Source organism: Myiozetetes cayanensis, unplaced genomic scaffold (genome assembly GCF_022539395.1).
Source record: "Myiozetetes cayanensis isolate MyiCay16 unplaced genomic scaffold, myiCay2020 scf4, whole genome shotgun sequence".
NCBI classification, from domain to species: Eukaryota; Metazoa; Chordata; class Aves; order Passeriformes; family Tyrannidae; genus Myiozetetes; species Myiozetetes cayanensis.
The window spans coordinates 28,511,398-28,524,220 of record NW_026087631.1 but is presented as its reverse complement, the minus strand read 5'-3'; the positions used below and the strand labels follow the sequence as shown (position 1 = coordinate 28,524,220).

The 12,823-nt window shown below is 40.5% G+C and overlaps 1 protein-coding gene across 2 annotated transcripts in view; it reads right to left on the bottom strand.

Moving 5' to 3' along the window:
- WDR36 (WD repeat domain 36) overlaps positions 1-12,143 on the bottom strand; it is a 36,341-nt gene extending 24,198 nt beyond the window's left edge. Inside the window, exons 1-10 of one of the 2 annotated variants that reach the window (XM_050328383.1) lie at positions 11,980-12,143; positions 11,586-11,630; positions 10,251-10,278; positions 7,375-7,475; positions 6,772-6,889; positions 5,772-5,904; positions 4,117-4,171; positions 3,175-3,307; positions 739-914; positions 53-173 (exon numbers count right to left, since the gene is read on the bottom strand). In XM_050328383.1, the coding sequence (XP_050184340.1) occupies positions 53-173; positions 739-914; positions 3,175-3,307; positions 4,117-4,171; positions 5,772-5,904; positions 6,772-6,889; positions 7,375-7,475; positions 10,251-10,278; positions 11,586-11,630; positions 11,980-12,126 (1,057 nt within the window). In that variant the 5' untranslated portion in view covers positions 12,127-12,143. The remainder of the gene's footprint in view (positions 1-52; positions 174-738; positions 915-3,174; positions 3,308-4,116; positions 4,172-5,771; positions 5,905-6,771; positions 6,890-7,374; positions 7,476-10,250; positions 10,279-11,585; positions 11,631-11,979) is intronic. The other variant, XM_050328384.1, reaches the window with a different exon arrangement.
- Between the last annotated feature and the right edge of the window lie 680 nt (positions 12,144-12,823).

The window sequence follows — 12,823 nt, the reverse complement described above, 5'->3', positions numbered from 1 at the left end:
TTCTTTATCACAGCAAGAAATCAGGCTGATAAACAAGAATGAGAACTCCTACCTGCACTAAGAATTTGCTCTCCATTTTGTCCATGGTATCTGATTTTTGTTGGTGGTGCACTGTGTCCCTTTCGGCTTCTCAATACACGACCTGTACCACCAGGTCCATCAAAAATCCACACCTGTATCCCAAAATAAGCAGAGAAACAAGGCTGATAAACACTGCCCTGCCAGTAATTGCATCTCTATTCAGTGGAACAGGTTTAGCTGGGAGCCAGTGCAGCAAACTTCACATGCTGGCTTTCACCCTTCATTCTAAAACTCTGGAAGTTTCTGTCACAGCAACTAATTGTTTCCTGCTGTTCATTCCACCCCTCCATCAGAGGCTGATGGCACCAGAAGACACCCAGCACAAGGGAGTTTTATCAACAGCAACTGCTTGTGATCCAAAATGTTATAAAAATGGATGAAGATTTAAGATAGTGTACTAGGATACATAGTATGGATCTGGAAAAGTGGATCCTAAGCTTTGTTCTTCAAGGCTACTATGAACCAGTAAATGAAGTAATGGTACCATGATAGCAAATCTTTAAACTACAGTCTAGCTGAGGAACCAGCAACTTGAGTTCTTCTGTATTTGTTTCATTTGAGAACTGTTACTTCAAATCCAAACTAAACATTTACACATTGCAGGTCATCCAGAGAAGAAAAAGGTAACAGCAGGCAGTAGCAGCTCTTGTAACTCACCTGTAGAGCATTATCAGCACCATTAGTAATAAGAAGTGGCTCTCCAGGGACAAATGACATGCCAGCTATTGCTGTGGAATGGGCATCTTGCATCTGACACATCAGTTTCTTGTCTTCTAGATCCCACAAAGCAATGTGTCCAACTGGGCTGCCAGCTGCCATTACTGGGTGTCCATCTGCTCAAAAAAAAGTAAAAAAAGGTTTGTTTACTGACATTCAGCACATCCTTATTGACTTCTCACATCTTCAAACTGATGCAGAACCGATAAAGAAAAAGCTAAAATCACACACACACAAAAAACCAAACTCAAATTGATGCTATAAATATGTTTTAATTGTAACACTCTAGTATCAATCAGAAAAGAAACAAAGCTCACTCACAATAAAACCAGGATTTTTTTCATACCAGATAACAAAATATCTAAATCCAGCAGTAAGTGGTAGAAGTTTTGCTTGAAAGCACAAGACATATTGACACATTCTACTTCTCAAAAGTCTTTTCACAATTTTCTCCAGTAGCACTCATCCTCAATAGAGTCTACATCAATCTTGTCGGGGTTTGATCCGGCCACTGCCTCTCCGGGCAGTCTCTGCCTGCATTCTCCACCAAAAAATGTCATGGTTTTGCTCTGGGTCAGTTTGCTTTCACACTCCCCACACAATTACTATTAGTTGAGAGAAGGTTTATGCAGGCAAAAGAGACTGGATTTGGGGAAAATAGTACAAACATTTATTACTAGTAAAATAAAAACTACTAAGGAATTATATCTATAACACCTCTACTTAAGTAAAAAGAACTATGTATTTAGAGAAATACTCCTCCTCCCTTTATATCAGTCCAAGGAAGAGAAGCAGTCGTTTTCTCCATTTTCGGAATTCCAGCTCTCTCTCTCCAGTAACTCTGCAGCATTCTCGTCACAGCTGGAACTCTTTCTCTTTCTCTTTGTGTCGGCTTCCAGGGCTGGGCCTATCCCCCTCCTGGGCTAAGACTGGAGGCTGGGGGGTTACCCAGGCCTTGAAGATCTTTTCTTCCATGGACTTGCAAGGGGACACTTGCCTACCATGGATCTTCTTCCACAGGGTTACAGGGGATAACGGTTTATGAGTCCACCCCTGTTCCTTATGGAGGTCCTTGCCACAGGAGAACAGTCCTTGACAGACCTCTCCAGCATGGGTCTAGCATGGATCCCTTACTTTGATCCCCACATCTCACCCGAGCCATTCTTGCTCCAGCATGAGGTTCTCTCAGGGTCACAAAATCTTCAACAGGACTCTGCTTCATTTCAGTCCTCTCTCATAGAGTCTCAGCTTCCTGGTACATCTACAAGCTCCTCTGTGAGCTGCATGGGGGGGTCTCCTCACCTCAACAATCTTCTACAGGTAGCAGGGATTTATTTTTTAGTCTTTACCCTGCTGAAGGGAGAGAGCGAAAGGGGGGAGAAACAGCCCCTTCTTCTTCGAACTTCTCTCTCCTGCTGCAGCTTCAGCTGCCAGCTTCAACCTTGGACACTCTGTTATCTCTCTGCTGGAATTTCTCTGCAGCAGTTTCTCGTCCAAGCAGTTAGTCCTTCTTTAAAGTTTTTTTCCTTCACTTTCTTAAAAGAGAGAGGGGGGCTTCAGTGCTACACGTGCCTCCGGCCCAAGCCGGGGGAGGCCTGGCCCTCCTCGGGCCCGCTGCTCTTCTACACGCCTGCTGCCCCTAATTTCAACTGTGTAACCCCCTTCTCTTCTGTTTTCTTAAATATGTAATTAGCAAAGGCATTACTGAGAGTTTTAATTGGCTTTTTGTCTGGAAATCCATCTGGACAAAACCATTCTCAGCCCCTGGGGCTGGCCAGCTGGCCAAAACCACGACAATCTATATCCTGATAAGATTTGCAAGTTTCTCTTTTCAAATGAGAGACCAGATTCAGTATCAACAGCTCTGTAGGTAGGATCAACATTAAAATAACTAGCTTTAGTAATTAGACAAGAAAAAGTTGCAAAAATAAAGAGTGTTCCCCAGTAACATCCATTCAGTAGTCACACAACTAACTTTCATTCTAACTAACACACATTCTAACTTTATTTGGGGGGGAAGACATTGCTGAGAAGTAGGTTAGGATAGGAAACTAAGGTGTACTGGTTACTCTGCACTAACTCTGATAACTCTACTGTTGAAGCTCTTGGTACATTGTTAAGAAACTTTTCTTTCCAAAAATGTTGTGTACTGAGTCAGAACAGAAATGCTATAAAACACCACTATAAATCATGATGAAAATGCATGATCTCCCTTACTTATTGCTAACTTCTCTATATTACCTTCAGCCTTTGAAAACTAGAACTCTTAGCACAAATTTTGATTCTGAAATGTTTTATCAAAAAATATTTTCCTGTGTCCCACTTAGTTTTAGTGATTTCATACATATTTTCACTTAAAAAGATGCTAAGACTTACCTGTACGAAAAGATATTGCTGTGATGGGACCCCAGTCTTGTTGGAATTTCATCAGAGTTTCATCAAACTTAATATTATGTACAATGATATGACCAGATACAAGACCGACTGCAACAACATCCACTGCTGGAGCCTGCAAGAAAAATTGAACATCAACTAAAATGAAAAAGGAAAAGCTTGCAGCTACACTGGTAATACTACTACATTCAAGAAAATGTATCTAAGTCTGGGACAAACAGTAAAGAACAAAAATAAGGAATCTCACATGAGATTTTCTCTGTATATCATTGTAATGCAAAACTGAAGATCTGACAAAAAAAAAAAAAAAGAGAGGCAAAATTTTGTGCTTAGTCTCTACTGGTTTCCAGAAGCTCTGAATCCTTTGAGAAACAGACCACTTTAGTGCCCAGTAGGTCTGGTTATTATTCATTATATACCCTGCCACACACTTCCACATTTACAGGTTTTATCCTGGACAACCACCGACCATTTTCAAAGCTGTCATCAATGCTACTAGTAAGTTTAAATTAATTTTTATATCTAAAAAAAATACAGTGAATACAATTAAAAAAATCTTTTCTTGAATCAGAAAAATCTACATGTTATCAACCTCCAAAGCAAAATAAATTCAGCAAAAAACTACTGGTTTTTTGCATGAAGTTACATGAATGATACAAGTTTACATCTTACAAACTGTTTCTGTGAAATTTATATCATATAGCAAAGACTATAGATGTGATAAACACAAAACAACTAAGACCCTAAGTGCAACATAACTAGGATTAGAGGAAGAGCAGATAATAAACCTTCACTCAAGAGAGGGTTATTACAATACCTGAGTGAATACAAACCATCTTTACTGCTGTAATTTTTAACAACGATATTTTGCCAGTTCTTCCTGACCAGTTATGCACAAAAATAAAAGGCAACAAAAGTACTAACTTGTGTAAGAGTTGTGACCGCGGAGCCCCATCCTGGAAATGAGTATAAGAGTTTGCTGGAAAACAACGCATAAAACTCATAAGTCAATTAACTCTTGGGGATCTTCCATGACAAAATGTCCATATAAATCAGATAAAAGAAAAAAAAACCTGTGACACTAATAAGCAGGGTTAAGAATAAAATGTATGCTTCATTTTTACTGAAAAGTTTAATGTCATGCATTAATCCCACAAGAGTGACATAATTACATGACGTGAACAGGGAGGAAGACCCTTCTATGCCAGTTGCTCCCCATGATTTCTGCCATGATCACATCTCTGCAGAATTCTCAAAATTAACATAAAAAGCCAGTCTTGATTCAGCTTCTAATAGAATCACATCCTTCATGTGCAGAGTAACTTCCCTAAATTAAGGCACTAATATGTATTACAGGCACACTCTATCTTGTTCCTTTCAGACATGGTAACAGTCAAAATATGAAGCAGGACTGCTCACAGACAAAGCAGTCATGCAGTACTTATTAAGGGCGAAATTGTGGAGATGTTATTTAAGGACGCAATTAAAATCTATTCTATCAGCACAGGTACAGGTCGGCATTCCTAAAAGACTGCTACCAGTCATGTTACCACCTCTCACTTTCCTTTCCTGCCAGATACAATCAAACTTTCCCCTCAATTCTTTCTTTTTTTTTTGGTCTAACTTTTCCGTTCCTATCTACAAAACAATCTATGGAAGGAACAAATAGCCAAAAACATATAGTGCTTAACCTAGCAATATTGCTAAAAGAGCAGTAACAGTGCCGAAAGTTTTTACACGATTAACAGAGAAATTAAGCCATCTAAGGTAGACTTTTTGTTATCTAGGATGTACTGCATCTCAAGATGCTGTGACAGGTACTGAAGAGATGTAAAAACACATTTACTAGAGACATTTACTTTTCTGTATTTTTAGCTTATTCATATGTCCTGATTTATATAGCATATAAGGCATCTCTAAAACATTAGAATATGAAACAAAAAGAAATAACAGTATGCAGTGGTTATGAAAATAGCAAGCTGACTTAACATCTATTTGCAGTACGTACTGCAGTATGTACTGCAGTATGTACATGCAGGGAAACTCAGTGTACTTGGAGCTTTCATTAGTTAGAAAAGCAGCTGATCTTGTTAGACAGGAAATATTGACATTATGAATTATGATCTACTCGGACATGCTCAGAGACAACAGCATGTCTACACAACTCTTAATTGAGTGTAATGCTCAAATGCTAGTAATTATCTCCACACTACCTGTCAACACTTCCTTGCACCCACAACAACTAAAAAAATTAAGCTTGGAAGAAGGGAGGCAGAAGGCCTGAACATGCTTTTACTATTATTTTAATTGCTTTCATGGAAAAGCTATATGATTCCAAGAAATTTGAACAAAAAAAAACCAACTTCCTGAACAACCCCTGACATTTTGCAAGGAGAGTAAACAACACGCAACCTGAAAGGCAGCAGCATTCTCTGTTCCTGGAGAAAGACCAGTTGAAAACTTTTGCCAATACTTGGTAAAAGATTCCATGTTCAAAACATGTAATACTTAACAGTATTATTTGTTGCATATCAAGCTATTTGGAGCATGAAGTGTAGCCAAGTTATTAAGCATCTTACTTGGATCTAATATTCCACAGCTGCAAGCTTCCTTGTTGACTCCCAAGGAGAATTTTATTCAAATAGGTGCTGGGATGCAGAATTGCAGAAACGACAAAAGTGGCTTTATCAAAATCCACTTGAAGATACTCTTCTGCAAAAAAAAAAGTAAGAAACGATATTAGTGTGGCTACACCTACAAATCTGCAGGCTTGTCATCCCTTTGTAAATGTAAAAGCAGAGCTGATGCTTACTTACAAATCCTGTAACTGGTGTATCTTACATTAAAGGATTAGCTAATGTGTAACAGGACAGGCTCAGCTTTTCATTGTAATACCTGTTGGCTCCAAGGTACATGTTTTCCCCATAAGCCTACCTAGTACAATACTGGCAGAAGTGTAGCGATTTGTATCTTTCTGAGGGATTCCTGCTCCTGCCTGAGCAAAACACCTCATCTGATTAGCATGCCTTTTATTTGTCATAGCAACTTCAAATTGTTAAAGCCTGTTTACAGACACCTTTGAGGTCCAAGATCCATGGAATAACCCTGGTCACGCCAATGACAGTGCTTTCTAAAGCAAAAAGTTTGGGGCACTGAAGCACAATTTCATACAGCACTTGACAATGGCATGAGAAGATGCTGACACAATCAGAAGATTATTCATTAGAATTTAGTTTTACCCAGTTTGGTAAATATCAAGGAATTACACAATTTCAGAGATAAAGCTGCTGTACCACAGTCTTTACCAGAAAATGGAAAACTAAAACGTAATTTCCATACAACTATTCTCTCTTCACACCTATATGGAACCTTCCTGGGTCTCTGAATGTGGTGCAGAATCTATTCATGAACTATTATTGCAGGATTAGGACTTCAGATTAATAACTATCATTTAGGAATTTTCTTTTTTAAGAATGAACTACTTCTGAATATGTGCATTTAACAAAACTGCTTTTCAAATTAATGAATGTTTAACGATCTTATCCTATGAAGTAGTAAAAAAACCAAAGAGATTCTCACCTTCTGACTGTATATTCCAAACAATAAGAACATTATCAACATCCACAGAGATGACATGGTCACCAAAAGGCTGTAGAAGGTGTATCCTTGCCTTGTGACCTTCATAGGTATGAACTACCTATAAATTCAAAATAGAAATGCTTTCAATATAAGCTGTTAGGGCAGCATATCATGTTAACGTAATACCTGAGGACAGCTAACGGACTAACAGCAACAAGTTTAAATAAAAAACATGGAAAGGCCCCACAACTTGAAGTGGAAGATACATAACTATATCTGACATTTAAAACTGCTGGCAAAAATATTTTACCAAAATATTTTTCATTATTTAATTTTAATTTACATATGTGAATTATCAACTTATTTTTTATCTTTAACTACTTAATTATTATAATTAATACATAAAACACAGATCAGCCATTACAAAATTTGCATTTATATCCTCCTGTTCTAAGTTTTTTATTCTTTATTCTACAGTTTGTTTCCTAAAATTGAAGGCACTAAACATCTACAGAAATAGACATCTGTAGAAAACCAGCTGTCTTGAAACCACAAACACTACACAGCTGTCTTGTACAAAGCAATAAGTAAACTAATAAAAACCTCTTTGTTCCTGGCAAAAGCATGGAGAATATTGTCGTATGAAGCAAATATCAGCATGCGATCTGCTGCCAAACATGTAATGTCTTGTGGTAAAGCATTACCTGTTAATCAAACAAAAGAAAAGATAAACAAATCTCAGGTTCATAACAAAACAGAAAGTCTCACAGTGCACTTCTCTGACATAGTGACTCACCAAGAAAGCTCTCCTGTTGAATTTTAGAGAAATGCACACATTTCAGATGAATGCAAATATTACCGTAAAATGTTACAGAGGTGACAACATCATAAGTAACATCAGATTGGTAGATCACAAGGTGGTTTTTCTGAAAAACACTTAAAACTACTGAACTTTCACTTAAAGTGAAGGTATGTATCACTTTTGTGAGGGCTGGAAACACAGATGATAAATCAACATCTCAGCAACAGCAATGCTTATTAGTTTGATAATAACTCTTGCACCTGTTTCCTGATCACAGGTAAAGAAACTGGGAATTTACTGCCCTAAAAATACATCTCACTCACCACCTCGTGACTGGTTCAGAAGGAGTACCTACTGTTGGGATCTGCTACTTTAGTAGCTCAAAAGGGAAATGAGTCAAAGTTTCAGACCCCACTGAGAAACTGTTGGTGTGGTCCCAAATGGTAGAAAACTGAAAAATATACTGTAGAAAAAAATACTCTCAACAAGAGAAATATAAAAATGCAAACTGCAGCACTTAACAACTTTACAGAGAAACACCAGATCAAAAATAACTGAATGTATCTATGACAAAAACTTGCAAGATCACACACCAGCCTTCCTCACAATGTTGCTTTGTACTATGAATTATTATCAGACACAAAGAAACCAGTACCTTTGCTGTACTTCAGCACAGCTTCAAAAGGATAAAACTGAGGACTAACTAAGAAAATAAAAAAGGTTGCACTTCAGGTTTAATTTGTTTGAACATAATAAACATTTTCCCACAGCACGTCTGAAGTGACTTAGACTTACAGCCAAGTTAGAAGTACTCCACATGCGCTGTATAAAGTTTGCTTTTATGTTAAGACAGTTTTAGGCAGACTCTAATTAAAAAAGTCAGAGCACCAACCAACCAACACCAGCACATAGAGAGGCACATCATTATTTTTTTTCAATTACAATACTGTACATAAACATGTCAATTTCTCAAAAAGCTTAGACTATTTCTGTAAGAAGATGTAGCTCACTGAACAGAATATGCAATGCTTTTATGATTTTGAAAGCTGAAAACAGAAGTTACATTAACGTGTCTACAGCTGTTAACTAGCACAGTTGGTCTTCTAAATCTAGTCCCAGTTGTGTGGCATTTATTCTCAAGTTTACAGGTGCTCTTTTAATGAAAAATATTTTATTTATGAGGTCTCTGTAAAAACCTGATGGTAGACAGAAGCCCCTGCTTTTCAAGAAAGTGTGTATCCCTCTGAATCATCTGATCAGCAGTTGAAAGGGACCTTTGGAAATCAATCAGTTCAACATCCCACCAGGTCCCCCCAAAGCTGGACTATCACCAGTACTAGGCAGCTGTTATCTGCCCAGCTGAGTCTTGAACACTTCTGGGGAAGTTCTGCTTAAGCTCTACACCATACTACAGTTACCTCTTTGGGCCGTTTTTCCTACCCACCACTGTGACCCTCTCAAGCTGCAATCTGTGGTTGCTGCTTCTTTTTACTTTGTCTAGCACCATTACCACAAATTCAGCCCTGCCATCTAATTACCCTTAAGGTAACAGGCTGCCTTTAGGTCACCCTATATCTTTCCTTTCTTAAGACTAAACAGATCCAGTTACTTCAATGTCTCTTTTCATATTGCATGCTGTAGGTTCTGACACTCTCCAGCTTCTCAGCATCCCTCCTGCAGGAGAAAGGGGGACAGAACAGGTAGAACCACACTAACCAGGTACTGCAGTCCAGGAATGGCCTTACCAGCATGAAGTATAGGAGAATAACAGTCTCCCCTTATCTGCTGGCTGCATTCTTAATGTAGCCTCTTACATAGCTTGTCCTATTCCTAGTTAGTGTTGTTGGTCCACATTCATCCTGGCACCAGCACAGCCTCAGTTCCTTTTCAGTAGGATGCCATGCAGCCAGTCATTTCTCAGCTTGTTCTGTCCCAGGTGCAGGATTCTGCACTTGCACTTGTTGAACTTGGTGAGGTCCCTGTTGGCCTAGGCTCAGTGTTTTGTAACAGCTCCCTGGACTGAAACTCTACCATTCTAGGTGTCAGCTACTCCTTCTAAGACAGCATCATCTGCAAACTTATCCTAAGAGTGCATGCTGCCTCATCAACCAGGCTGCTGGTGATGGTGCTGAAGATGGGCCCCGCTGTTACTGACTCCCAGAGTGCTTTATTCCCAACAGCCAAGGGAATGGCAGGCCATCAGTACATATCCTTTGTATCCAGCAGCACAATCAGTTCTTAACACTGCCTGAATACTTCTATTCCCATCCACATGTATTCTTTTCATGTAATTATTTTATATAACTCCTGTAACAGTCTTCTAATAAGCACAAAAACAACAATCAAAAAAAGGGATCTGAAATCAATTCAATAAATTAATACTTGACTTTTATTCACTGCTCAATCCTTAAGGTCTAGTGGTGTTCTTGGAAGACCAAGATGATAAGAACAGAAGGTTCAAAAGGTATGTCTCTAAGAAAACTAAGTTACAGTTTCAACAGCAGTCCTATTTCCCAATTGATATCTTATATTTCTGAGACTCCTCTCAACATATTTGAGTGTAAATATTACAAAATATACAATTTATTTTTTGCTTCTGAGTTGAGAATCAAGTGCAGATGTCAAAGATGTTAAAAACTCCACAAATGATAGGAATGAACAATCTGTGTATACTTACTCACAGAAACAATACCAAGCTTCTTCACCTGCAATGAAAATGTTAAAAAGGTGTTTTTAATGACTGGTTGCAATGAATTTGCTATAAACAGAAATTAAAAATTCTGGAATGATACAAAATGAGATTAATTTGCACACCTCACAAAGCAGAAATACTATTCACCTTAGTTTACAACAGCATCTACTGGAAAACATGCAGACAGCAGGTCAAAAGGAATGGGACAATACATTTGCAAAAAGAACGCCACTCAGTAAAACTAAGTTGTGCTTCCTAATGTATTTCACCCTAATGCACAGGAAACTAAAGACATGCTGAAACACCTTGTAGAGCTTGGGCAACTTAGTTTCCACATCACCTCTGTTTTGACTTTATTTTCACTACAACCACACTGTATTCTAATTTTATATCTGCTCACGAAGAATTTGCTTTAGTTGCAAGCATCTTTTCCACTGATGATCATTACTATTTCAGTTTAAAGTCTGTGAAGAGAATGACAGAAGTGAACACTAAAAAGCAGCACAAAGGTGGAGGAAGATCTATGCTGTCTACACTCTATTGTTCACTGTACTTAATTGTTTCAATTCCATTCTCTTTAGTTACTGTTTCTATACACTGATTATACTTTGACTGTGCCCAGGGAGGTCATGAAGTTTCCTTCTCTGGACACATTCAAAACCCACCTGGACACGTTCTTGTGTCACCTGCTCTAGGTGACCCTGCCCTGGCAGAGTGGTGTGACTGGATGACATCCAGAGGTCCCTTCCAACCCTAACTCTGCACTAACTCTGTGAGACTGCACTGCAAGAAAAGAGCCTATACCACAGACTTTCATATGGCAGAACTCAGTTATGCTCATCTGCTTCCATACAGGAGTTTTAATAGGATCTGACTGCCTGCCTCCCACCCCCTCAAAAAATACGTGTGCAGCCTAACCCACAGGTATCCCTGCTGCAGGGGAGCTTTGATTCATTTTGTAATGAGGAAAAGCCTCAGAACCTGGGTGTTCCTCTGGAAGTATTGACAGTATTTACAATACAGAAACTACAGATAGCCAAGCCAAGTGATTTAAAGAAACAATGACGAGACAAAATGAGGCAGCCAGATGCAGCACTCAGTTACCGCATAAGCAGGTGCACTGTCTTGAGGAATTTCACAAGGTGGCCACTTAGAGTTTTGGGGCCTCCAGATACAGAAAAGACCCCCAGAGACCTTACAAAGACATATATATATATGCTAATAAATGTTGGGAAATGTCATTAATATATAAGAGGAATGCAGGGAATGAAAAATAAATAATCATGCAATGCAGACATACAAGCTGCAGTGAAAAAATACCTCGGTGTGCACTTTGGCGAAACGATTCCCAGGGCATCCGGCGCGCTGTGACAATGCAGCGCGTCGTAATAAACAATGTCTGAATTCTAAAACTCACAAATTTGGTTCTTAAAAGTTTAATTTTAAGTCCCATTTTTAGGCAACGGGATGCGCTATGCTGTAGGGGCCAGGGCTGCTCACATGGCTGAACAAGCCCATTCCCGGCCTGTTTAGCCAGCAGTCTCCATCCCTCCCTCCGAGCCGTGGTGCCTGGGGCGCCGCGGCCCCGCACACCCTCCCGCATCACGATGGGGAGGTCGGGGAGGGGAGGAAGCGGGGAAAGAAGCGGGTCTCCCCGCACGGCCGGAGGAGGTAGGATGCCGGGAAGCGGCGCGGGGGACCGGGATGTACTCACGTTGTAGGTGTGCACGCTGCGCCCGACGGCGGTGGCCACGTAGAACTCGCGGTGCCGGCCGTGGTAGCGCAGGACGTGCGGGACGTGCCCGCTGAAGCGGCCGAGCACTCGGAAGCCGGCGAAGAGCCCCGCGCCCTCCCGCGACATCGCACCACACGTGTCTGTGTCCCTCTCCCTGCCCGCATCCGCCTCCCGCCCGTCCTCCCGCAGGAAGCACCCGCCCTCCTTCCGCCATCCCGCCCCGCCCCGCCGTGCGCTGCCGAAAGCGGTCCCCGCACCGCACCCACATTCCCCGACCCGCAAACCCGCTCCGCGCACCCGCGCCGAGGCACGCAGAAGACCGTCACTCGCGCATACACTCCCCGCAGCCACCACTGCGTGTCTTTTCCTTTTATTCTTCCGGTTTTTAAATCCCCTTTTATTTTGGGGGTTTTTTTTAACCCCGTTTTTCAGTTTTTTAATCCCCTTTTATTCTTCACTTTGTTATCCCCTTTCTCCTCACAAAGCATCGAGTCCGGCTGCAGGAGACAGCGCGGCAGCGAAGCGCGGGTGTGAGCTGAGCTCCCGACGGCGCGTCCGTCCCGGCGGGACCGCGGGGTGCCCGCTCCAGCAGCCTCTGAGCTTCCTGAGGTGTTCTGGTTGTTTGGGGTTTTTTTGCTTGGTTGGTTTTTTTGTGTGTGTGTGGTTTTCTTGTTTGTTTTGTTTGGTTTTTTGGTTTTGTTTTGGTTTTTTGTTTGTTTTTTTTTGTTTTTGTTTGTGGTTTTTGTTTGTTTTTTGGTTCTTTTGGGGGGGGTTACGCGCGTGTGTGTGTGTGTGTGTGTGTGTCTGTGTGTGTGTGTATACG